Source organism: Athene noctua, chromosome 2, assembly GCF_965140245.1.
Source record: "Athene noctua chromosome 2, bAthNoc1.hap1.1, whole genome shotgun sequence".
In the NCBI taxonomy this organism is placed as follows: Eukaryota; Metazoa; Chordata; class Aves; order Strigiformes; family Strigidae; genus Athene; species Athene noctua.
In genome coordinates, this window is record NC_134038.1 from 100,802,026 (window position 1) to 100,829,234 (window position 27,209).

At 37.9% G+C, this 27,209-nt stretch overlaps 1 protein-coding gene across 2 annotated transcripts in view; it reads left to right on the forward strand.

Annotated features, from left to right (window-relative positions):
* CDKAL1 (CDKAL1 threonylcarbamoyladenosine tRNA methylthiotransferase) overlaps positions 1 to 27,209 on the forward strand; it is a 422,283-nt gene that overhangs the window by 124,167 nt on the left and 270,907 nt on the right. For both annotated transcript variants that reach the window (XM_074899749.1, XM_074899750.1), the window contains 2 exons: positions 8,598 to 8,694; positions 19,490 to 19,538. In XM_074899749.1, coding sequence (XP_074755850.1) covers positions 8,598 to 8,694; positions 19,490 to 19,538 — 146 coding nt within the window. The remainder of the gene's footprint in view (positions 1 to 8,597; positions 8,695 to 19,489; positions 19,539 to 27,209) is intronic.

Sequence of the window (27,209 nt, forward strand, 5' to 3'; positions counted from 1 at the left end):
AGCAAGTCCAGAGGAGGGCCACAAAAATGATCAGAGCGATGGAACACCTGCTCAGTGAGGAAAGGCTGGGAGAATCGGGGTTGTTCAGCCTGGAGAAGAGACAACTTAGGGAAGATGTTATTCTGGCCTTTCAGTACTTAAAGGGACCTTATAAGAAAGGTGGGGACAGGCTTTTTAGTGGGGCTTGTTGCGATTGGACAAGAGGTAATGGTTTTAAACTGAAAGAGGGTAGGTTTAGAGTAGATGTAAGAAAGCAATTTTTTACCATGAGGGTGGTGAAACACTGGAACAGGTTGCCCAGAGAGGTGCTAGATGCCCCATCCCTGGAAACATTCAATGTCAGGTTGGATGGGTCTCTGAGCAACCTGATCTAGTTGAAGATGTCCCTGCTCATTGCAGGGGCTTGGACTAGATGACCTTTAAAAGTTCCTTCCAACTCAAACTATTCTATGACCATAAGAAAACAGTGAAGAAGCTCAGGAACATAGTGCATCCTGCCAATTATGTGCTTAAAAACAAAACTCATAGAATCCAAAGTCTGTAGAGCAACAAAGACAAATACATTACCATTTTATCTGAAGAAGAATGGTAGGAGCCTAAACAGTGGCAAAATATTGCAGAAAAAAAATATTTCTCAACATTTTATCAATATCTTCTACAAATCATATACATCACCTGTGTTAGCTAGTGAAGGTTTTATGTTGTCTGAGTCTTCACAGACTGTAGTGTTCACTTGATTAGAGATGGAGGGATGTTTGAACTGGCAAGTTGGTGTGTTGGTGCCTGGTCTGATCCCCATTTGTAGATTGCTAGGTCCCAGGCTGTTAAACAGTCTTAAGAGGACAAACGCTGTTGCAAACAGAGAAGGATGTAGCAAAATGTATATGCCTTACTGTGTGTTTATATTGCTGATAATACCCATGGGTGAGTATACTTTTGCAGAGTGAGCTGAAGCACCTTAGTTTCCCTTCCACTCAGAAATATTCTTTGGGATAATGTTTTTCTTCACTAGAGAGGTAATTATTTTTTTCTCCCTGCATATCTTTAATTTACCTTCCATTCCTAGAAATAACTTGCCATATAGTTAGTGTACTCTTTCCACTACAAAGTGCATTGGACGGGGAGAATCTCATTAGGTTTTTGGGTACACTGAAGGAGGAAAAAAATAAGGTGATAGAAATAGGAACAAACTTTGAAGCTAGCACCTAAATCACAGAGCTTTCTAGACAAAACTTCTTAAATTTGGTCTCTTAAGTCACTCTCCTGTGCACTCCAAATAAAGTAAGAAAATTTAAGTGAGACTAGGGCAAGAAATACAACCTCCAAAGCCTCTATCCGATTCCTGCTTAAAAAAAATTTAAACCTATTCTTCCACAGGTCAGCAAGCAGGTCTAGAATTGAGTTGTGGGAAAAACTTGCCCAAGAGTTCTTATCATTTGGATGGAAGGGTTTTAACTTGAATAGCAGTAGGCCAAAAGCTATGGCATCTGATCAGGAGTTTATGTCTAAGAATACAGTGTCAGGAGCAGGGCAAACTCCTCCTCGTTTGAAACTTTTAACTGAATTGCTAGTCTTTTTTGTTGTATGGCAAGGTCCCTCAATCTGTTTAATTAACAGGAAAATAAATGACTTTTTAGCAAGTAAAAGTGTTCACCACCAGCCAAAATGAATTTTCTGAGGACCAGATTGTCATTAATTATACTTTTGTTTTTAAAACAATTCTGTTGTTGTAAGGTTGATAACTTTCAGTTATACATTTTACAGATTTGCTTTGAAGTTGTGGTATACTGATTTTCTTTATCATCTGAAGGGATAGCAGCTGGCCTGTAACCAGTCTTGTCTAGCCTGCCCAAAGGCCATTCTGGTAGATCTCTGTTTTTGGGGAAGGATCTTCCCCTCTGATGTTGGTCAATTCAGCCTTGCTTGGGGCTACAGAAATTACCAGCCAGGGCCAAGGTGAAATTTAGGATTTATTCCATCATCCCATCCTCTTCCTGAATACATCCTGGTCTGATTTTTTCAATTTGATAGCATCTTTGCAGGAAGAGAAGACCACCATCACCGCTAAAAAAAAGTTTGAGTAATCACTGCTCAGGAATAACTGTTTCATCTTTAATTGCTGCCTGTAAAGTTACATTTACAGAAAATTCGAGTAAAACTCACATGAAAATCTGATGGGGTCTAGAGTTTTAAATGATACTACCTTTTGTATACAAACATGCAGTCACTTCACTTGCATGACAAGTAGCTGGATGAAAACAAGTTTCCGTGCAAATCAAGATGTTAGAATTTATGTAATAAGCCATGTTGGGAAAAATTCCTTGTAGTTTGGAAGCAGCTGGTAACCCATCATTTTGCAGTGTGATGAATGCATGCGTGCCTGCCGTAAAAGCCTGGATGGATATGTTGTACTTGTGAAAAGCACAAGTTTGAGTAGTGCATTTTTTTGAGAACCATAAAGAAATGACAAGTGTAATGCATGTTAATGCAAATACTGTGAATATCCAAATGTAGATAAAATACACTTTTTCTTCCTCAGGTACGTCCTCTCAGAAATTTAGGGAACAATTTGATGTGAACAATTAGCATGTGAATCTTGGGGTTATTCTCAGAGCTGACATTTCACCTTCTATGACAAGCTGTCTTGGATAAGTATATGTTTATGCTCTTTTTAAAATTTCTTTTTGCTTGGAGCACATCTTTACAACCTCAGTTTGCAGCCCCTCATGGAGGAAGCATTTATGTCTTTTTGAAGTACTTTCAGAAAAGACATGTTGCTTTTGTCAGGAGAAACATATTTTATTTTTCCTCTGGAGTATTTACATGTTATCTCATGGTTTTTGCTGAAGAAAACAAGTTCATAGGATGCAACATGGTAACCAGAGTGCTGCTTCACTAGAGATTGGTTTTCAAAGAGCAATTTCGTGAACTCCAGTAATTATCATAAGTAAATAAACTTTACATCTTCACATGCCTCACAAGGAAAATGTGGTAATTCTTTGGGGGCTGTGGAGGTCTACAAGGAGACTGACAGGCCTAAGTAGACTCCAGTGGTTCTGTTCTAATTAATAAAGTTGACAAGTTTTCCTTGGGTTTTCCAGATGCCTTTGACTATGGGGCTGTCCCTAACCTGGAAAGACCAACATGCGTGAGTTTCTTACATCCTTTTTAGTTTTTATTCACACATGCTGCTCAGCATATTGCAACCTCAGAGGTTTCATGAGACTTGCCAAGGTCACCATAGATGAAACAAGGAGTTCCCACGTCCTACTCATTTTCTGTTTCCTTCCCAGCAGTTTTTCCCTTGACCTCTGTTTTTTCTCTACTGCAGCCTTTCTCCCATGAGCTAACTAAAATGGTAAAAAAACCCTAAACTCAGATCAATAGGTTTCTCCTGTATCAGTTAAATGGGGCCCTAGAAGGGTCCAGTGAGCTGAAGAGCTTGTAGCAGAGAAGGAGTGATACCAGATGGGTTGAAATGAGAAGGAGGAGGGGTTGGACTTAGAGAATGTTAAGAGCAGCAATAGCAAGCAGGGAGGATGGGGAGCAAGCCTCTGGGTAGTAAGGAGATAGTAGATTGGCTCAAAGCCTGTAAAGCCACAGTTTAAGTTACCATTTGTAATATTTCAAACAGAAAATAGCTCTGTGATTTTATGGATTTTTAGGAATGTATTGCAGATGCTCTACAGGCACCATCTTTTCATTCCAGGGATGTTGCACTCTCTTTAAAACTTCTGGCTTCTTACTGATTAATTCAGCAGATGACACAGTTGGAAGATCTTTCACACACTTAAATGTTTAGCCAACAGCATTTCTTCTTCCCCAGAGACATCACAACGTAATTTCTACAGCCTGGGAAGAGGTATCCCCCCAGTTTTACTTTTTATAATGTTTGGCCGTCTGATCTCATCATATACCTAGCTGATACTGTATTCAGCTAGAGCTTCCTTAGCAGAACTTTTTCACGTATAGTAATGTTTCTTCAGGCATTTCTAGTCACAAACCTCCTATTGATTTATGGTTTTACACCTTTCTTAAATACTTGATAAAGGGGTATTGTGGATTTTGTGTATTAGAAGGCCATAAGAACAGCATGAGTAGACTACACTGGTGCATTGCATGATTTGATTTTACTATACATATCTTAATGTGAAAGTTGCCAGGTTTCTGCTGGTACAACAATGGGGAGGGGAGTAATGTGGTAGAAATAGCTCATTGATATAAAAACTTAACTTGGGTGCATGATCAGTTGTCATCTGCCTAGTAGGATTCAGGTTGAAATACTTACATTTTCATTTCGGATAGCAAAGATACTTCCTGTTGTACTTCAGCATTAGAAGTAGTTCCTTCTAATGTTTTATGAACATATCCCAACTATTATCAATGCAAAGCTTAACAAGCTTTCTGTAAAGCACTTTTGCCCCTAATTTATTGCATTTGATGAAAATTCCACTTTTGTTTCTTCTCTCACTTGTATTTGACTGTTACTTAGTCCTGCTGCTGCAGGCAGCCTTCTGCTCTTTATTTAAATGCCTATTCATTATTTCATTCCACCAGCAATGGGTTTTTGAGGAAAAATTTGGAGGAAAAGTAATATTTGGTTTCACATATCTGATACCAGAGCAACACTTTACAAATTGCATGTTTCATGTCTGTAGTTTGCCAGCTTTGCTCCCTGCAGAACAGACTGCTTTTGATAATCAGATGCCTGCCATGTCTTCCTGTGCAGTTGGGATACCTTGGTGAGTAGTAATGGTAGCTCTCTGAAAGTGAAGAGTGATTCACTTAAGAGTTCACAATTTATAAAAGTCTGGTGGGCAGCTCTGCTTATGGCAAGGGAAGTGAGTAGGGGAGCGGTGGTGATATGACTTCTCTCATTGCTCTCTGGGAAAGAGCAAGTTAGCAGTTAGTTTCCATGACATAGATTATCTTCCATTGAATTTAGCCCATCTTCTCTGTGTTCACTTTTTTCTTACGTGTGCGGTCTCTTTTTTTTTTTTTTTTTTTTTTTTTTTTTTTAAAAAAAATCTCCTTACTTTCCTTAGATTTGAACCTCAGGAAAAGGTCCCTATTTTTTTCCGGTGGTGATTCCACCTGAGTAGCTGTTGAGACATGAAGAAATGGTAACAATGTGCTGTACTGCTGCCACGGTATCCAGCAGTGTTGATGTACACACAGTGCTGATGTAGCAAAGGCTTTATGGAGGGCCTTTTGGGAGGATGTGGGGCATTTTAAAAATCTTTTTCATGTTACTAACCAAATTTTCTTGGAGCTCTAAAAATAAAAAGTAGGGGAACCATGCAAAAACATAAAATTGTGAGCAGAATATTCCAGTTGGGGCAGGTTCCTAACAACATAAATAGAAGTGCATGTAAGCAAAGCAGAAGTTTCTCCCCATCCTAGTTATGTTGCCAAATTTGCTTTGTAAAAAGCAGAATACACTGAACATATTTATTAACTCTGACAGTACAGTTAGAGTTGCAATGGCTCTATCTATGCAGTGGAGTTGCAGTGGAGTATAATCTATGATTTCACTACAGATCTTTCATGAGTCCTCTACTGTAGATAGTACTTTTTTTCATGCCCCTGTTGTTTCTCACTTGTTTTTTGTTCCCCCGCCTCTGCTGCTGCCACCATTACTTAGGAAGTTAGCTTGAATAATTCCTTTTTTTAAAAAAGAATTGCTCTAATTAAATTTCTATTCAAATGTATATCTTGCAAGTAGTTTTTAGAAAAGAGTGTATTTTAGAAAAGAGTGTAGAAAATGTTTCCTGAGTCAATTAAATGGAAAGTTCAAGGTAAGGTTCATGTAATTGAAAAATATAAAGGGTGTCTAAAAGGGAAGATGTATTTATTCATGCCACCTACTAGATTCCATGAGGTATTATTCTCATTACTATTCATGTTTTTGAAGGATAAAGGCTTTTCTAAATACAGTCGCTATGCTAACTAGAATTCTGAAGAATAATTCTTGTATGCTTTTGTTAATATCAGGAGGACTCATTAAACAATATTAAAAGGAGGTGACAAAGTAGTACTGGAATTCATATTTTGAGAAGTGGTTTCTTGAAAATGAAGCAAAAATTTTTGTAATTTTCTTAGTCTTTTTCATTTATGGTGAGTTTCATGGACTGTACAGTGTATTATGGATGTAATGAATATTGACTATGATTGAAAACTTAGTTCTGACATTTCCACTTAATTGCATATTAAAGCAAAAAAATCTCAGTGTACAAAATTCTTTATTCTGTAGAGACCTGTACAACTTTAAAAGAGTTAAATGAAGGCAGTGCTTATAATGAATACTCAGTTTAACTTTTTTCCCCCTAGCCCCAGTTATAGTCCCAGAAGATATGGCAAAATGTTAAAGCTGTGAAATAACATTAAAATGCCATTTAATGTGTCAAGGGAAACTTTGTTTATTTTTTTTTCCTCAGATAAAAAGACTTGAATAAAAGCTTTTTCTTCTGTAGTACTCACAGGTTTTCAAGTAGATGGAGAGGGCTGTTGCTAGCAGCAGATTATACCAGATGCAGAGTTGCCTAGGGATGTGTGCTTTGTTTGCTGCAGAGGGGTCTTATTGTCTTGCCTTGAGGCATTAGGTTGAGTCTGTTAGACTATGTAAGTAGTGATTTTTTTTTTTTTTTAATCCTTTGAGTGAGTGGAGTGTCACATGGTGCTGTGTGACATTTTAAGGTAATTTGTGAAGTAGGATTTTTTGTTTGTTTGTTTTGTTTATTTTTATTTGGATATGTAGAAGTAGGTGACCTCTGCTGAAGTTTTGCAAAACCCTTAAATATTTACCACTGAAAGAAGGATTGCAGATTTCAGAGACATGTTGCTAAGTTCCCTGCTTAAGGAATATATTAAATTAGCATTTCATCATAGTTCTTTGGCCACAGAAATATTACCAAGGAAGAGATTAAAGGATTTGCATTTATATAATACCCATTAGTGTACAGGTAGAGGGCCAGTGAGACTCTGTATGATTAATGTCTGAAGATTTCCTAAAAGTTCCACTAGAAGAAAAAAGAATATTTTATAGAGACTTGCAGCATTTATATTACATATGAGGTAATAGGTGTAATACACTTTCCAGTTATCTCACACTTGTCTGTGTACAGGGTATTTAATTCTTTCCTTCAAAATTCCTCATTTTAGTGCAGCAGCCAACACAAGGTTTTTGGCAATATGGCTTGTGATCTCCTCTAATATTACAGTTTGTGTGTTCTTGTAAGATTTCATTTGAACTATACTTTGTAAATAAATTTGTCCATATTATGCATATGAAGTGAAAATTGTGAGGAGAGGAACTGTGTGTGGTACCGGTCTGGGTTTTTTTTTTCCTTCATTAAATTTGCATTTGCTGGAGATCTCCAGATACTCAGTGTAGCATCCTTGTGCTTGTTGAACATTACTTTCTTTAGGGCGTTCAGCTTGGAGACAGCTCAAGCAAGCTGAAGAATATAAAATTGTCTAAGCAATTGTGGGTTTTGGATAGGATAATTTTTCTGAAAATTGTTATGACATGTCTTAGCCTGTTCCAACATAACAGTAAACACTTTATGAATCCATATATTACTGGAGAAAATGTGGATTTACAAGGTTCCAGTTTGACAGAAGTCTGCCAGGAGGTTGTGATACAGCATGCAACTGTGAAAGATAGTTCTTAGAGCAATACATAATATGTCAGACCTAGCAAATCTGCTAAAATTATTCAGTGCTTCTTTACTGTTTTGCACATTATAATGCAGTAGTCATGTTGGGTTAATGTGTTAATGGATGATCTTCAAATTTTAATGAACATAAGCAGGTTTTGCATCTCACTGTTTTGTATGCAGCCAATAGTTTTGTTCAGGGCTTCCTGTAGCTTCCAGATTCAGTGATGGCTTGATATTCAGTGTTGAATTCAAAGTAAGTCAAAATATTACTAACAAAATGAACAGTGTTAACCATTTAATCTTAGTGTTTTGGCTTCCTACTTGATGCTAAGGTAGCATCAAAGCTAAAGAATTATGTAAGTTAATATCCAGACAAATGTTTTTCTGCCAAAGGCAAGCAGTTAAATTTGAAAATGCTCAATATGATTTAAAGTAAGCATTCACTTAAACATTTTTAAGTGAACATCAGAAGACTGATGTAACTGGTCTTTTCTGGCTGGTACTACATAAATGCTTATGCTCTGAGCTAGCCGTTCCTATCTACATAGGCTGTCCGTTGTGTTCTGTGTCACTTTTTTGGAATTGTGCTTAATATCTTTGTCCCATCTTTCTTGACCAGATTCTCTGCTATCATTGTGGCAAATGAAGGTTGACTGAACTTGAATAGGGCTTTCAGGTTGTATTTTTTTCCAGGATACACAGTGATAATGGTCTCTGTAGATGCTTTACAAACTGAGCCATGTGTGCTGTAGCCTGATAGCTTTGTATAGGGTTCTTTTTGGTGTATAGGTTTGTTTGCTTTCTGAGGTTCAAACCACTGTAAGTTGCTTCTGATTTGGGAATGTTTTCATAGTGGTTGCTTTTCTGTATCACATGCACAACTTTGAAGTTGAAACTGATCAGTTTTGGAAATATTAACACTCTGTCCTTCTTTAGGAAAGCCCAAGAAGGGAAGAAGAAAGTGGTTCTAGCAGGCTGTGTGCCACAAGCCCAACCTCGGCAGGACTACCTGAAAGGCCTGAGTATTATAGGGGTATGTATCTTTTTCAATTAGAACCAAAGGTTTTCATAAATGTTTTCAGTAGGTCAATGTCAATATAAAAATTTTGTTGCCTTTCTTGTGGAAAAGGCATCAGAGAAGCTTCGTACCTGCCTCTGTTAGTCTTTTTGCAGTATACAGCACTTAAGGCTTCTTTCATCCAGGGTGATTTGATTTGGTTGTGACATGAGGGGAGAAGGAAAGGCATGCTGTTGGTGGAACTGAGTTCCAGTGTCCTTTGCAGCTTGAAAATATCCAGACTTCATCCAGGTTGATGATATTTTAAAAAATATCATAGTTTATTTGCTTTAAGACAAAACAATACACCCTTTCTTAAAATCAGTAGAAGTGTAAAAGACTAGAGAATATAAATTACATGGACAAAGCTGAGGGTTTGGTAGTTGTTTTTTTATTTCACACTATGAAGCAGAATGGCAAATAGAGATGAATATTGTATTTAAATTTGAGGCAGTCTGAAGAGTTAAATACACCAGTGACAGTTGTTAAACAGTTACCAAACTTTACCTTGAGAAGGTAAACAGAGAGCTTTTGACTTCAGTTAATAAAGTGCTTTTAGTATCCTTTGGGATGAAGTCCTACTGTGTAATTGAATCACTTTTGTAAAATAGTCATGATAATCCAGGAGTTGAAGCACAAGGTAGTAAAGATTCTTCATTGTTCAAACCTTCAGATTAAAAGTGGATGAAATGGTAAAAGGTGTGTTTGAGTTGAAGCACTGCCATTGTATTCAGTGTGTGAGAATTGCAGTAGAGTTGTCCTGAATTGTTAAGCCAGAGCAGATGACTGTGTGGCATTTTTTCTGTGTTAGAGGTCAACATGTTCCACTTAAGTGTCATGAATTCAGGTTGAAAAGAAGATTTTACAGGAACATCAACAACAAAAATGTTCCCAAGCTTTCTCTTTCATTAGAAGATCATACAAGATGCAGTTTTCAAAGTAATTTAGAAGTAAAATAATAGTTTGGAATTAGGGAGAAGATGGCTTCATTAACTGATTTATTGGAATTCTTTATAAAGATGGACTTTGTGCTATTTGATTTTTTAATTGGTTACTGCTGTCACTCTTCTGTTTGTGTTTCGGGTTTTTTTTTTTTTTTTTTTCCCCCAGCTGCCATTCTTAGCTTTGTTAATGCCTATAAATTAACTTAGTGCCCAGAAATTATATTCAGGGGCTGTAAAATGTCACACTATTCTGTATAGATGATATTGCATTAATAGTTACAGTTTAAAGGAAGAAACAAACTTTTCATTCCACTCTGTGGTCTTACTTTACACAAATATATGCAAGAGAAGTGTGGTGCTCTGTCATCTCTAAGACTCTGACTAATTAAGTGCAACTTAGCTGTGCAGCAGGATAGGAAAAACAAAAAATAAATGTTGAATGGATTTCCTCTTGGCTCAGAGGCAACATGGTTTTGTGATCTGTAATTGGTTGTTATAGTGAATATAATGATATCTACGCATATAAAGGCGGGGGGGGAAGTGAGTCACTATCCTTTGACCAAGACTGTAATTTGATGTTTCAGTTTTGGTGAATTTAACTTAGGGAACTTGGTGGATCTGAAGTGTGATTTTTTTTTTCTTTTTTTTTTTTTTTTTTTAAAAAAAATCATTATTTTTCTGTTTCCCTTTTTGTTAAACTTTCCTTTTTAAGTAACATGTAATTTCTGAAAATGACTTTCTTCTTTTGATCTTCATTTTGGCACCTAGAACCAGTATTTACTGAAAAATATTTATAGTTTTGTATTTATTACAGAAACATTTCTGTTAGGAGTTGATTAGGCTCTTAATGCAGTTGTTCCCACGTACTTCTGAATTGGACCTGAAAATACTGAAATGCGATCTTTGCAGTGAGGACACCGTCTTCTGTCTGTCCTTGCTGTTGTAGAATTTACTGTGTTTTAAGTAATAGATGTATCGGCTCAGAAAAGTATTAAACATCAGGCATAGCTAATAACAGAAGCAAAGCTAAGAGCAAATATTGTTTTCAGTTTGTGTAATTAAGATTTTCTTCTCATCTTACAAAGTGTGTGAGGGGGTGACTAAAGGATAAGAATTGTTATCTTACTATTGCAAAATATATTTGAAAAGCATTTTTGACAGAAATGAGAAATAGAAAATGTTCTGTTGGCAGTAGGATATTGATTCTGCTTTAAATTTTAAGCATTAAGAATACAAGTTTGGAAATCTTGCTTTACCACCAGGCTGGTCTCATCTTCAGCTTGGTTGAGAGATAGAGCTGATTTATTGTTGCTTATGTAAGCTCTGCTATTTACTTTTTTTTAAAGAACAGTGTTGTCTTAGAATGTGGTTATTTACCAGCAATTGTAACTCCCTTGGGGCAGCTTTCTGAAGGCAGAGTGTGTCAGAGGGCTCTTCTGCTCATCTTGTTATGATGGAGGAGGAAGTTGCGATGTAACTAGCAGAGAAATTCTTATAACTCAGGGCTTATTTTGATCTGCATTTGAGAAATACAGGACTGAACTTCCACTGCTTGTTGTTTATGATTTGTTCTTCCTTCCCCTCTACCCAAATCAACTTCATATCCCTGTTATAATTTGTGATGCTACTGTGCTTTTGTGTTTCTTTAAAGTCATAGCCACTTTTTAAAAATAACATGGGTTGGGGCATTGCCATAGGCTGTATGTAAGGCAAACCATAAAATAACATGGCAAGATACAAGAGCTCTTTTCTGGAAGGGGAAGCTCTAGGTAGTAATAAACTTGCAAGTGTGAAAAGTACACGAAACAGATAATGATGCATTACACAGGTTCACAGCCATTTACACTCAGATGGTTTCTAAAGCTTACTCCTTTGTTTGGAGTACCCACTTCAAACTGAAGTGCACATATGGTATTGCGAGGAGAAATCAACCTTGTAGTTATAATTGTCCCTCACTTTTCATTGTAATTTGCTAATAAGTGACTTTGCTGATTGTTTTGAGGGAATACAGGGGAAGGGAAAGGAGGAACAAAGGGTAAGGAAAGGTTTAGCAGACAGGTTGTGTTTTGGAACTCATTATTGGATGTAGTGTTCCCTTGCTTTGTGAGTTGCATACAAGGGCATGCAAAACCCATGTTACCAGTGATGAGGTTGAACCATTGGAATGGGATGAGGTGTTTTGTTTCTTTGGCACTTGTCTGGAGTTTTAAGGTATTTGATGTCCAAACAATGCTATGTTTTGGAATCCTGACCAGTTTGCTGAGGGTTCATAGGTCTTCAGATGCTTCACAAGCCCTGTTTATCTTTACTTTGAAATCGTCAGACTTACTGGACATACTGAAAGCCTAAGGCCTAATGCACATATGTAGCCTGTTAAAAGCATACAGTATCTCTGCAGAAGAGAAGTGAATCTCTTCTCTTCCTGAATGAGAATATCAACCTCTGTTCTTCATCCTTCCCCATCTTTTGCGAAGTAACATCTAGCATCGAAGACCTGTTGTTTTCTGCCGTACACCCATTTCCCAAGGGAAAAATTTCAGCCCATTCTTTCATCTGCAAAAAATATATTAAGTGTTGCCAAGGCTGTAATAGCCCCTCTGCTGCTATTACAGACCTGCACTACTCTGAGTCAGAAGGTGCAGGTCTTGTGCATGGTAGAGTTACTTCAGGCTCTTCGGCCAAGTTGAGCCTGAAGCCACTGCTTCCAGGAGAAACATGTAACCATGAAAACCTCTCTGTAGGGGCTCCCTGCCTTCCCCTGACATCCAAATAACCCTTTTCTGTGGCTGTTCTACTCTATTAGGCAAGCTTTAGGTAATTTTTTTAATACCCAGTTTGAAACTGTGGAGTGTGAGCAGTGGAGGTGCTGAACACTCCCAGTAGCAGCATGTAACACTAGGAGCACTACTTTAAAATAGATGGTTCAGTATGAAAAATGCTAAGTACATTACAAAAAAATAAGCACTTGACTTCTCAGGCTGTATATAATAGGTATACACTTTTAAATTTAATGTGCCTTAGGTCTCCATTTATAAAACCCTTTAGTGAGCAGAGCTTTAACAATGCCATTGTGAAAGAAAATCAGTGTAGCCTTACCAAGATGCCAATGCCTGGACACCCCTACTTCTTTGATTTCCTAAATGAGGATGATACATTGTATGATATTTTTGATGCTTAGTTCATACAAGTTTCAGTGATGTTTGCAAAACAGGGATAACGATACTTCTCTACCTTGCAGTGTTTGTTCAGATCAGATTGCATTAAAGGTTGCAAGCATCTCTGCCACCCTTAAACTGGAGCCTTGCTTAAATGCAAGTATCCAATGATATTGTCTTCATGAAAGACAAATTTGATGGAATTTTATTTTGAATTATTTGAAATAGCAGAACTTCTTGGAAAATGTGCTGAAAGCCCGGGAACAGGTACACACTGTTTTTCTATAACTTATGGCCAATAATGATATCGGGCAAAATTCAGGCTCAGTCAGTATCTCTCAGCTGGTTGGCTTTTGAATTGCCATGCTGATACTCAGATATGACGTGTGAACCTGGAAAGCTGGAAAAGAATTGCAGTTAAGCGCATGCTTTTAAACTGAAAATTGGATATGGAAATAGAAACTGTTAATTTCCAGAGCAGTTTTATACTGTCCTGTGAATCGAAAGGTGTAGAAATTAACGTACTTAAGAATTATACTTCAGCTGTGTCAGTGTTTAGCAATGAAAATCAATTGTTTATGTGCTTTTCTGGGGAAAAGCCTTCTTCCCTTTAAAGTTTTTGAAGAGCTTGCTCTCAGAATACCTTCCTAAACCAGAATATTGCCCTTTACTATGGTCAGTGTTGTCAGCAAAGGTTTTAAACACAGATGTTATCCCTCTGAAGCCAAAGTGGCTAGTCACATGCCTTTTGAAGTTATGTATTAAGGCTGGGATTTATTCTGCCTAAGTGCTGTAATTTGAGAGTCTGTTTTGCTCAGCTCCCTTTATGGTCAATGAAGATAATTATCTCTAAGATAAGTTAGATTTCTAGTAGAACTGAAGTGACTTCTTAAGCCATGTATTTGCCTTTTACTAGCTTTGGAGAGGGGATAGGCTGAGCAGGCTTTTAACATCCAACATCTGAGAGAGCTGCCTAAGCAAGGTGAGATGAAACTGAGAGTTGGTGAACTGGAATTAAAATCTATTAAGATTAAGAATAGCAGGTTGTAATTACCGAAGATAATTTTATCTGTAGTAACCAATCTGTTTCTTATCTGTGTGAATGAAAATCAAAGATGGGTAGGATATTTTTCTAGATGAGAAAAAAAGATTGTTTTACTTAATGTAGTTATGTAGATATATGTATGTTCACTCCCAGGGTGTTCATAAGCAGCTGGTTGCTGATGGTGTTTGCTTCAGCAGTAGCCTCATGCTGTGCAAGCAAGCTGCTTTCCTGGCCTGTATTGTGGGTACCCTGCCCTCAGTTTCTCTCAACCATTAGCTAAAGTTGGGTTTTTTTGTTCTGTGGTGTTTTTTCAATAAATGCTTCCAGTCTTCAATATTTCTGGCCTTTGTCCCTTCTTCACTGGCTTCAAAAATTTTTTTTTTTTTTTTGATAGTTGCTTTCTGATACTTGATGGGCCTACATGCTGCTTGTGTTACGTCTGAGAAATTTCTCTTTGGAGAACTCAGTCACTGTGCCAAGGGAAAGGCAGTTGGGGGAGGCTCTGGGAGTAATTTCTTGAGAGCACTGTTAGTGTCCTGTCAACATCACAGAAGCTTTAACCTTCAGACCTTCTGTGGTAGAAAGACATTTCCTTCCGTCCTGAAAGGAAGCAGGCAGTGGGGAGCAGCTGCATTTACTCTGGGGGTGGGTCCCTGAGAGGGCTGGTTGTGACAGACATAGCTGCCATTTTTAACCAGTGGTATAATAATTGTCAGTAGCTGTGAGAGCTGAGACTCATCAGAGGGTGAAACCACAAATTTCTTCATCAAAAGACAGTCACTGGTGGCAAGTGTCAAAGATCTCAGATCTGGTTAGTTTTTATGTGCTGCTGATTCTACCAGGTTAATTCCATTCCCTCAGCAGAAACAACAGCAGACAGGTGATGTGGATCCCTTGTGACCACTTACAAGAAATAGCATGTCAGACACAGGAATTATTCTGTGATGTTACAATTTGGAGACGACAGAGAGTGTGATGTACTCTACACTCACACATGTTGAGGTATCACTGCACTAAGAATCAAAAGATAATTTGAGGGAAACTGATGATTTGAATGTCAAGATGCTTCCCAACTCCAACAGTGATTTTTTCATCACCTGGTAAGCACTCTCTTCAGAGATGGAGAAAGTTCAAGTCATAATAAAAGGAGATATATTCTGAAGGAATTGAAATGCTCACTTTGTAGGATTTAATCCACTTCAGGTGGGATCAGGATAACCATTATCTAACAGGCAGTGGCATAACTCTAGAAAGCACAAGCACTGTGACAGCTGGCAAAGGGCTGTGTACCCCTGATGTAAATATGCTTCCTGCAACTGACTCCATCTAAAATGATCTTTGGTCTGTATTAAGAAGAGAGAAAATTGATACCATTTCTTTTATCCTATAGACTGCCAGGAAGCCTTACAGCATCCCCACCTTTTTTCAATACATAGTTCGGCCAGGTCGTTCCTCAGCTTCTTCAGTGGTACAGCTTGAACTAAACAGCTTTTCTATGGTGCCTTAGATGCACATGTAGCAGACTCCATTAAAAGGCAATCTGTGTCCTCCAGAAAATATTGGATGTTACGAATTGCTTGTATTCACAACCACCCTCTGTTTTCTTGTCATGGCCACAGGCACAGGGAGAAGTTTGGAAAAGACCATTAAGATGTTGGATATCTTCACTAAGAACTGGTTGCTTTTATGAAGTTTAGCACTTTTTATGAGGCTTAGTTGTAAGAGACATCTGAAGAGCATCTCTCCTGTTTTGTATTGGTCCTGTCACTTCAGAAAGAGTTTGGTCCCAACATTTTTATCCACAAAATGCTTCTGTCTGTATTTCAGTGGATACATTAAACTGAAAGTGTATTTATTTCACTGTAAATTTTGTATGAGGTTTTGTCTTCCCAAATGACAACTCAGGGTCTTTGCAGAGGTCTTGGTGCTTCCCTGAAGAGAATGTTAGGAAGTTTCTCTTACTTTCATGATAGGTTCATGGATGTACTTTTCTAGATATCTTTCTATGGTCTGAGGCTCACTGACTTCTACAGAGTACAAAATCTCAGGGTAAATGTGCAACCTGTCACTTAACAGCGTATTAAAAGTATTCAGAGTTTATAGGAGCTCTCTTAGAGGTTGTTTTTTTTCCCAGAGTCCATCTACTGCAAAACAGTTTCAGGATGTTAATACTGGTTCTGAGATGACGTGGATCATGTCTGAGAGCTTGGAAGAATTTGCATGACCATCCTCAACATACATGGCTGCATGCACAGATCACCTGGTGTGAGACTGCGGACACGGCATGTTGCAAGCATGTCTTTGGGCTGTTTATGCCTAGCAGTCACCTGTTGAATGTGATTGTGACAGTACAAAGGGAACGGGGGAACTTTCTCTGACAAATGGACCATGTGTGTGCATTACTAATAAGCCTCTTGCTAATTACTGGTGCTTACTTGAAGAGCTTAGGGCTTCTGTGTCAGTGGAGTGCTGGGGCATCCTGAGAAGCACATCATTCAAAATGACTGGCTCGCAATTATGTGTTCAGGAGTGACCTGTGACCTGCAGCTTCAGCCCCAGAATGGATTGCCTAATGTCTTCCTTGTGTGTGTATGCATGTGATTGCTGAGCTGTACTTAGGCTTAGCTCTGATCCCACCAGGAAGGCTCAAAGATTTTTCCTGGTCTTTGTTTCAATTCAGGCTTCATGCTTTGATACAACTCTTTTCTTTTTCGTTGCTTTTGACCAGCTGGTTTCTGCTTTGGCTACTCCTTCATTCCATGGGCCTTGCCTGTGCCCTTTTCCTGTATCCATCTCAACCCAGATTTCTGCATCAGCCCTGATTTATTGTGGTTGTTTGGGATTTTATTTTTTTTGTGTGTAGTCCTGCTCAGCTGCCTGCTCCAGTCTGCCATTAACTTTTGTTCTATCGAAGTCTTAATGGAGAACCATTCATAATGGACAGTAAGTCCACCATGTACACGCTTAGACTAGAAACAAGATCTCACAAGATCCATGGAGCCAAGTGTGGTGCACTAACTACATCCAGCAGTAATGTCCTGAAGGTCTGGTTTATTGAGACTCATTGCAAAGAAATGTTGAGGAAGGGTGTCTTTTCCCTTCATACACCACTAAGAACTTTTAAATCTCTGTGCTTCATGGCATTCCTGATGCCTGCTAGAGATATTTGGTTTCTGCTCAAGAAGGTTTACAGATGCCTTTGATACCTTTCCAGAAAAGAATTATCTGTAAGTTTAGTGAGATGTGGAGAAAAGAATCCTGCAGGCCTTTGTATACCCAAGAAAACTTAATGACACTGTGATTTTTTTTTTTTTCCTTTCCCCCTGCCCCCTTTTCAAACAAGAATCATCTAAACCTCTCCTTGTTCTCACTCCAGATTCATCTTAGTTTTACTAAAATGCTTTTATCTTCATAAATGCAGATTGGAAGCATTCCGTATTTTTTTCTTGAGCACTTGGGGCTTTAGCCAAGCAATTTCCAATAATTTCAAATGAAAAATACTTAATGTGGGAAATAACACATAAGGCAGAATAAACATCCATTTCTAGTCACAGGTCTCATCTCTCAGACTTACAATTTTAATTACTTACATGAACTGTCTTCTTGACAGACATTCAGAATAATTAAATTTATCCAATAAAATGAAAATACAAAGTAGTGGCTGGTTTTTTTCCAGTGTCTTGATCTAACAGGAAGTTTGGAGCCAATCAAAAATTCCCCGGATATACTATACAGAAAGTCATCATAGGTTGTTCAGGTTATGAACTAACCAGATTTCTCTTGCTTTGAAACGATTGTGAACTTAAACACTTCAGTATTGCATATATAGCAGTGATATTTTAGGCAATGTATTTGGCACAGACTCTGTTCTCTGTCTGTATTGTAAATGTGTAAATTGTAAATGCGTACACTTGTTTTCAATTTGCATTTTTTAGTTTATTTTTTAAAAATTAAGTAGAAAGTCTATATGTAAGTATCTTAGGTTATAATTTTTTAACTTTTATCTAAAAAGGGTATGTATGCAAGTATGTAAATACTTGTGTTCCACACAACTGCTTTTGTGTGCTTTCAAGTAGGTTGCTAAATATTGATGTATGTCTGTAATATGAATGCTTGTAATCCAGAAAAGGGTTTAAATCTATATCTTTTAATAAGTTTATTAGAATGCCAGTATTAATGATACTTTAATTTCTAGACTTCATTATTATATTGTATTCAGAAATCTGAAATGACAGATTTGTGTATTTCAAAAGGTTTTAAAAAAATAAATTACTTTTACATTGACTTTATCCAACACCCAGACAAGGAAAGGAACAGACTCCCACTCACTTCAGTTGGGATTTCTAGATCAGACACCAACTACAGATGAGCTTTTGTTTTAGCTGCTATTAGGCTGATTGGAAAATGAATGTGAAATAGAGATGATTGTGCAGACATGGGTTTACAGGCAATGACAGATTCAGTGGTTTAAGGGCACAGAGACTTCATGGCTTCGATGCAGCGGATCCATGTTCCAGGCTTCTTGTTGCAGACCAGGTTCTGCTCTTGAAGCCTCTGCAACTTTTGCTTTTCTGCTTGTTTTTGAAACAAAGCAGAAAAGAAACTCCAAGGAAATGACTGCAGAAATCATACTAAATCTAGTTCACATAATGTACAGCTTAGAGAATCAGTATTTAAAAAGGAATATTGTGCAAAAACTTTAATTTAAATGTGCAAAGATAGGCTTCCCTGCATTGTATGTAAACATCTATGTGCATATATAGTAGACATTACATATAATAGGCAGTTTGGATGAAAGTTGTAGAAAGAACCTCAACTTCAAGAATTTCTGAGTGTTTCATTTTGCAATGCTAATGCTGATTCCTTCTACTTAATATATCAAAATCTCTCTATTATATTGGCCTTTAACTTTAATTAAAGAATAATATATCTAATAAGAAATAATTCAGCGAGCTATCACATTATGACTGAATTTTGGCAAGTGTAACACTAAAATATGAATTTGTTGTAATGGTCACTAACTTACTCTGTCTTGTGAAAGGCACGGGGATTTTCCTTCTGTTTCCAAAAACTGCCTGCAGTAAGTCCACAACAATGTCTTGTTCCCTTAAACTTGACCATAGTATTTTTAATTTCTTCTCATATTCCAGTACCTTTCCCCGCAGTGCTTCCTTGGTTTTCTTCCCTATAGTCTGCCCTCACAATATCCTCAGTTTGTTCTCTGCCATCTACTATTTTGGTGTTGAGGCTGGGGAGAGGGAACACTGAGGGGCTGTTTGAGCCACCCAGGTGTTGACTGCCTGGGTAACCACTGCCTTTCACAGACCATAAACACAAGTTAAGGCCTGAACTCTTTTTTAACATCCCTCTTTTCTAGCCAGCTTGTGATTTTTGCCAAATTTACAGGAACTGGTTATTTTGAGGACAAAATTTAGTTTCAGTTAGGTGGTGAGTTTTAAAGTTACTTTTGCAGCTGAATCAAGATGCACAGAAGAGAATTGACTAAAACACAGGCCTGAACTCTTTCTTCCCCATTAATCTAGACGAAAACAATTTTGAAATAAGAGTTTATATAAAGTATGTCCAGTTGCTGACTACTTAGATATTGACCTTCTGACTTTTTTTAGGTTCAGCAGATAGATCGTGTAGTAGAAGTTGTGGAGGAAACTATTAAAGGTAAGCATCACACCTGAAATAATTGCAGCTAGTCTGAAAGATGTAAGCCATAGCTAGCAGAAGTGCCGCTGATATGTTCTTTATCAGCCTAATGCTTGCTTTCTCTTATAGTTAAATGTTTAGGCAGTGTATACTTTGCCGTATAGGCTTTGTGTAAGTGGTAATTTCAGAGATCTTTTCTGGCAAGAGCTCTGTGGCCTGTTGGATTCATAGGTAAATGATCCAGGGGAGACTTCAAGAAATCATTTAAGTTGCATCAATGTAGGTGGGTGTAGAGTATTGTTTAAAGTTTCTCCATTATCTTAATTCATTGCTCTATCTACTTCCTTACGTTTAGTCCTCCTGTGTTTTCTTCTTTTCAGATGTCTTAGCTTAATTCCCTGAACTTTCCTTAGCAGGACAGATAAATTATCTGCTGGTTTAATGTTCTTTTGTAACTGTGTTCCTTGTTCTCTCTGTGTTCATGTCTGTGTACACTCAGTACTTTGCAGTGAAGGAGGGAAAAGACAGTATTGTTTCTGCAGCCTGACTAGTAAACATTTGCTATTAAATAAATATATTTGTCTGGGTCTTTCTGGGTTACCCAAGTTTGTCTCCATTACTTATCAGGCCATAAAAATTACTGTTCCATGAAGCTTTAAATTACAAGGTTTAGTTTAATTTAGTTAATTTCAATATAAACAAGTGTCTAGTCCACAAGACCTGGCCTGTAACTTTAATGCTGGGGTGTGTTTTTGAAGTACAGGATGAAAATGTAGAAACAATGCAAAATTTTAAAATTAAAAAAAAAAGCTTCTGTCAAGACATTGTGTAGTGTGGTTTAAGGCTTCTAGAGTTTGTGGTTTGAAGACCTTAATTTCTTGTTGCTTTGAATGCTTTCAAAAATGAAACCTGTACTCTTATATATTACCAACCAAAACTTTTCCCAGTTTGTCCTTATAGCATCTATTTAGTATGACTTACTATATACAGTATGACCCACTGTACCATACAAACAAAGAAATGTATTCAGTGTATTTGTTATCAAATAAGCCAAACTATTTTCCAGAAACATTATGGTGCTCATGACAATGTGTTGGAAATGGGGATGCTTCGTGACTTTTACAACAGCACAGTATTATATATCTCTGTCTGATTTTCCTGAATTTTATTTATTCTTAAGGGAGTAAGATGATAACCTGGGTCAGCATGCCCTCCCTTTACAAGAAGAGGCTTTGTAGTATTTATACTGACTCCAGACATTACTGCTTTTTAATAACACTGTTACTTTGATTACTGTGACTGAATATTATATGACTAGAAAGAAGACAAACAATATAGTAGCAGTTATTAGAAACATGCTTTTCATTGAATTAATTTTAAGATTGCATTTTACATATTGATATAATTCTGGAAAATAACATTCATAGACATGTTAATGAAGATTTAAACTTTAAAAAGTATGAATTTGGGGAAAGATTTTGGTTCATTTCTAACTTACTAGAAATGCTTTGAATAAAAAAGAGTAAGTGGGCTGCTGAATTCTGTACATAGTGCCAGTTCTTTCCGGGCTTTCTCAAAAGATAATGGAGCACAGGATTTCTGAAGTTTTATTGTGGAAAAAATGAACAAAATGGCTCTCCAGTGCAAGAGAGACATGGACATACTGGAGAGAGCCCAACGAAGGGCCACAGAGATGGTTAAGAGACTAAGACCATCTGTCCTCAGAGGAGAACCTGAGAGAGCTGAGGCTGTTCAGCTTGGAGAAAATAAGGCTTAGGGGGATCTCATCAATGTATATAAATACCTGAAGGGAGAATACAAGGAGGACGGAGCCAGGCTCTTTTCAGTGGTGCCCAGTGACAGGACCAGAGGCAGCGGGCACAGACTGACACACAGGAGGTCCCCTCTGAGCATCAGGGAACACTTTTTTTTCTTTTTTTACTGAGAGGGTGACTGAGCATTGACACAGGTTGTCCAGAGAGGTGGTGGAGTCTCCATCCCTGGAGATACGCAGAAGATGTATGGTCATGATCCTGGGCAGCTGGCTCTAGATGGCCCTGCTTGAGCATTGAACCAGATGACCTCCAGAGTTTCCTTCTAACTGTAACCCTTCTGTGAAAATAGACTTTCAATTGAAAAGAGAATCAAAAAATTGACTGGGGTCATAGCATATGATAACAGCTTATCTTTGCTAAAGCCAACCATAGAAATAGGAGGTTTTACTTATATTTTTTTCATTAAAATTTGTTTAAAGATAATGCATTAATTTATGTATTTGGAAATCATATTCCACTAATGGAGAATAAGATGAAGTTCTTTCTCACTGTGTTTTATGAAAGATTCTAACCATGAACTTCCATTATCCAAGTGAAGTAAAATACTGTAGATAATAGGACTGGTGGTTAAGAATATTTTATATTGTAGAGTAGATGCACAATAGATGCTTAAATTCATGTATGTAAAACCAAATTAAATGTAACCCTCTGTCTTTATAAGTCTACACCATTAGTAACAACTTCTGAAGCCACAAATGGGTTCTGGAGATGGTGTAGGACAGAATACAAATTCTGAATTCGGAGCCAGCTTAGATTAGTAAATTTTAAGTTGCATATCTGTCATAGTTGTATGATGCAATTTTCTTCACCTCTTCTACAAAAAGAAAATCAAAAGGTTGCACTCTTGTAGTGTGGCTATGTATATATTGAGAGTTTAAAAAATATTGAAAGCTTAAAAAAAATGTTTCAAATGAATATTTAAATTGATTAAGTTTAAACTGCATAGTGTCGCCACTCTGTAGGGCATCTGTCTATAGATTGGTTGACCTAACAGTTGTCTGGATTTTCTGTCCACGTTACAAGGTGGTTATCCTAGTTGCCTGTTTCCAGTCTAAAAGTCTAGCTTTCCTTGGGTTCCCCTTTCTTTGTTGCTTGGATTTTGCAGTGCACAGTTTACAAAAAGGGAAACTTTGTAAAAAAGAATTTGCCTTCTCCGCCCCTCCCCCCCCCCCTTTTTTTTTTTTTCAAATAGTTTTCTTTCTAGTTTTCCAAGAAAGTGGCTTCCCTGTTGGATTTGTTTGAAAGCTTACTGTACTCCCAAAGAAAATTACTTTCTTGGAATTATTTAGAACTCTTTATACAAAATATGGAGGGATTTCTTCTAGATTTGTTTCTCAGTCTTAAAAGCATTCTCAGGAAACCCTCTTCAGATCAGTGTCATTCTGCTGGTTCAAGAGATGGTTTCAAGAAGTAGATCTTTATGGTGGTCTTTACCTCATTTGTTTGAAAACAGCATAATTACCAGTTCCCAACTCTCCATTGAGATAATTCTTATAAACACTTTTTATGTGACTTTATCTTTTTATCCTCCTTCACCAGAAAATGGAAAAGAAGGATGTTCATGTATGTTATTGCCCTAATAGTCAAGAGAGAGAGAGAATATTTAAGAGACCCTATGATTTCTCTTTTTTATATCACCCTTTTATCATGAGTCTCATGGAACTTCGAAATTTCCTATTTATCAGGTAAACTGTCATTTACGGAAGTGATTGCTAATTATTCAGTATTTGTATGCAGGTCATGTCTGATTAATATTTATACTGTGTCCCAAGATGTATTTTAACTAGGGGCATCTTCAGGTACTTTTACTATTGTATTGTTACTTATAATTTGAAACCTCTGTACTGCCTGCTAGGAGCTAGACAAATTAATTTGATCTCAGCCTCAGAATTAAGTTTCTCAAAGGGACAGCTACAATCATGTACATTACCCAGATTATAAGACTGAATTACAGCAATTTTTACTTCATTGGGGCACCCCTTTCCACTCATGTGCTTAGCTTCCTGGCAGCATATTAAGAGGACATAGTATTTTAGGAAAGTATTGCTAAGGAGTTGCAGTGTCTGTGAGCTAGGAGAAAACAGGGTTATAATTGATGATGTATGTTCCATCATAACGTAAAATACAGATTTTTAAAGCTTTTGGACTGATCAGTCCCTATATCATGTCCCAATAAGATGAAGATTTGTCTTTGGGAACCACTGAATGTCTTTATGGTGATTGCTCAAGTCAGTATTTTATGAACCACTTTAAAATCTGTCTTTAAAAAACCCCATACATTGTGTATATACAAGCTTGGATATAAACAGTTTACAGTAGGCTAGATAATATATTTATTCTGTAATTTGAAGGAGAAATGTTAACTGCTTATTGTAGAAATCCTTATTTTCTTAGTTTTGAATTTAGGTTTTCAGAGATTTGCATCTTTCCCCCCCCTTTCTAGACATGGTAGCTCTCAAATCCCATTTTGTTACAGCTTTCTGGGAGAGGGAGGTATGGAGCAAGAGTACTGTCTGCTTTTAGCTTAGGCCTTATGGAGGTGGGAGACACAGGTTGAATTGAGTTTAGTCTATATTGTGTATCTGCTGCTTTCACAACACATAGTTTTACAATGGGTCGTTAGACTTCATTATAAAAAACAAGTTAAGGAAATTACTTTAGGGTTGAGCCTTTTATACCTCACATAACCTTTGTTGATTTTGGTCATGTTGACCTGTCTGGTGAAGTTGCCCATCCATTTCCAGTTTAATCATTAACTAATATTTACTAAACTATTACATTGTCCTAATGTGGTTAGTAATTATGAATCGCTGATAGTTGCTGTGTCAGTCTGTATGAAAATGAGCAGATAAATGGTCCTTATGTATAGGCTAAAGAGTAGAATTTATACTGGAATGCCTATCTTAGCGTGAGTATTCATTTGAATGTCAGCATATTAAATGTATTTGTATGTTCTGTTTGATTTCCCTATAAACTGCTGATAACAGTAGATAAAATACTCTATTTTTTTCAGTTTCTGTGGTTGTGGGAAGAGTAGCTTTGACTTAAGAAGTTGATGACAAGCCAAATGAATAAAAATCGGAGGAGGCAGGAGTTCCTTTTTGAGGAAAAGTATAATTTGGCTCCCAGTCAGGAAACTGACGTTTGTGCCAAAGTGCAGCTTGAGGAGGGTCATAGGGAGGGTAGTGGCCTCACTAAGTCTCTGTTTCTGTTTGTACATCCTTTGAAAGGACATAGCAAGGGGGGACAGTTTTGGATGGGTTATTTTATTTATTTCACTGTGTGGTGGGTTGACCTTGGCTGGCTGCCAGACCCTCACCCAGCCGTACTCTTGCTCCCTCTCCTCAACAGGACAGGGGATAAAATAAGATGGAATAGCTCATGAGTCACAATAAGGACAGGGAGATAGCTTACCATTTACCATCACAGGCAAAACAGACGACTTGGGGAAAAAATAATTTATTTTATTGCCAATTAAAAATAGTGAGATGGTGAGAGACAGAAAACTAAAACTACCTTCTTTCCACCCCTCCTTCTTCCCAGGCTCAGCTTTACTCTTTTCTCCCAGATTCCTCCTTTTGAGTGGTGCAGGGGGACAGGGACATGCAGTTGGCCCATAACAGCTTTTCTCTGCCACTCCTGCCTCTCCATGCTGTCCCCCTGCTCCAGCCTGGGGCCTTGCTGCAGACTGCAATTGTCCAAGAACTGCTCCCGTGTGGGTCCTTTCCCTGGGGGTGCAGTCTTTCAGGAACAGGCTGCTCCAGCATGGGTCCTCCACAGGCTATGTGCAGTTCATGCCAGAAACCCTGTTCCTACTTGGGCTCCAGCTTCCTTAGGGTGCATCCACCTGCTCTGGCATGGTCCTCCACAGGCTTCAGGGAGACAACCTACTTCACCGTGGTCTTCTGCAGGGGAATCTCTGCTGGGGTGCCTGAGCACCTCCCCCCCCGACCCTTCTTGCACCTTGGTTCTCAGGCCTGTTTCTTACACTTTTCTTGTCACTGCCAGGCATTGTTCTGCCCTTGCTTACCCAGACTTTTCCAGAGGCCCCCACCGGTGGCGTGGGGGCTCACCTGTGTCCTGTGGTGGGTCTGTTGGAGCTGTCTGTGTTGGGCATGGGGCAGCCCCAATCTCTCCTCACAGAGGCTGTCCTGCAGCTCCCCCACTGCCAGTTCCTCATTGCAGGCACCCTGTGAACACTTGCTACGCCCATAACAATATTTCTGGGTAGTAGAATTGCCTTTTAAACTGAGATTATCGAAAGGTAAAGGTACTACCAGCAAAAGTTCTGTAAAGGGCCATCTTTATTTGACAGACTAAACAAAGAGGGAGGTGGTGTGTGTGTTGAAATTGTGTTTTCAATAGGCAGTATACAGAACTGCAGCTTGTCTGTAACTTGATGAAATAACTGGTTAAAAGATTCAGCATCACCCATTTGTATGTATTAATCCTGAGGTTAACAGCATAATCTGGTAAATGTCACCCTCTGCCCCTTTTCTTATGTCACTGGATTGGAAATTTTACAGCTATTCCTAAACAATTACAGATTTTTGTTGTCACCTGAGAAAATGGCTTTATGTGTGGAAAGAGTGTCATTACGAACACCAGTAGCATTATTTTTTCTTCTGTTAACTTGAGAAGTACTTTGACAACAAGCATTGACTTATGACATGAAGGTATCCCATCTTACAGTTTTTAAATGGAGAGGTAGTCATTCAGCCGAATGCTTCAATGAGAGCATTGGGTTGCATTTTGATTGCCTGTTTCCAACTGCTTAGGAAAAGTGTAATGTACTGAAGGAATGAATTCAAAACAGTAGTACCATTTATCTGTGCCAGTATCAATTCTGGGAGTTTAGCTTTCTGTGCTGAAATTTAAAGGAAACGGTAGAGCACAATGAGGAATATACAGTAATTATGGAGAAACTACTTCTGCAAAGACAGATTTTAATTGCTTTGGTAAAACATAAATAATCGTGTGGCTTCACATAAAAAAACTTAGCTGCTGAGGCAAGAGATTTCTATTGACATCAGTTGGTTTCTGTTCTTATGCCAAAGTTTACTGCTGTTTTTGCTGTGCCAATTCAAATGGTTTTGGGTATGCAGTGACTATTAGGTGTGTGAGACTATCCACGATCTTAGGTGGGGTTTGTAATTATTTTTCTCAATGTAGTTATTGATTCGGTTTAGAAAGTTGTTAGAACTGATTATCCTTCTTATGGGCGATATAGTGCTGCAGAAGAAGAAAGCAAGCAATGGGGGGAAAGATTGAAAATGTTAGTAGCAAAATTGTGATTGCTCATTGTTAAATGAGCCTATGATGTGCATGCAAAAGACGCCTTTTCTTTGAGACCCATATGTGCACTTTCCCACACCTTCAGTGAAGGACAGTCTTGCAACATCCCTGTTTTCTGTCCTATTCTTATCAGTTAGACTCAGCTGGTTTTAGCTCTGTTAAAGAATCTTCATGGCTGGTAAATGCAGAGTACCTTGTTCAAGCCAGTACCATTTAATTATCTATAGGACGAGTATAAGTAGATTACAAAGGAGTAGAGATGAAAATAAAAGGTTGCTTTTGCATACAGTGATAGGTTCAGCTCAGCGTTTCATGGCCAAGGCTAAATTTGTTCTATTCAACCTGCACACCCCAAAACATTAGGCAGGTTACTTGTACTGCTGCAGCTAGCCCTGACAATCCACCCTTCAGCATTTCCCTTCACAGAACACAGCCCATTTCATCTGATTCACAATTTCTTTTCCTTGAAAGTTTCTATACAAAGTCTCCTGAGGTTTTGAGCAGCAAGGGTTTGATCCTAATCAAATGCATTTCTTCACAGAGAGGTGAGGACAGAGGG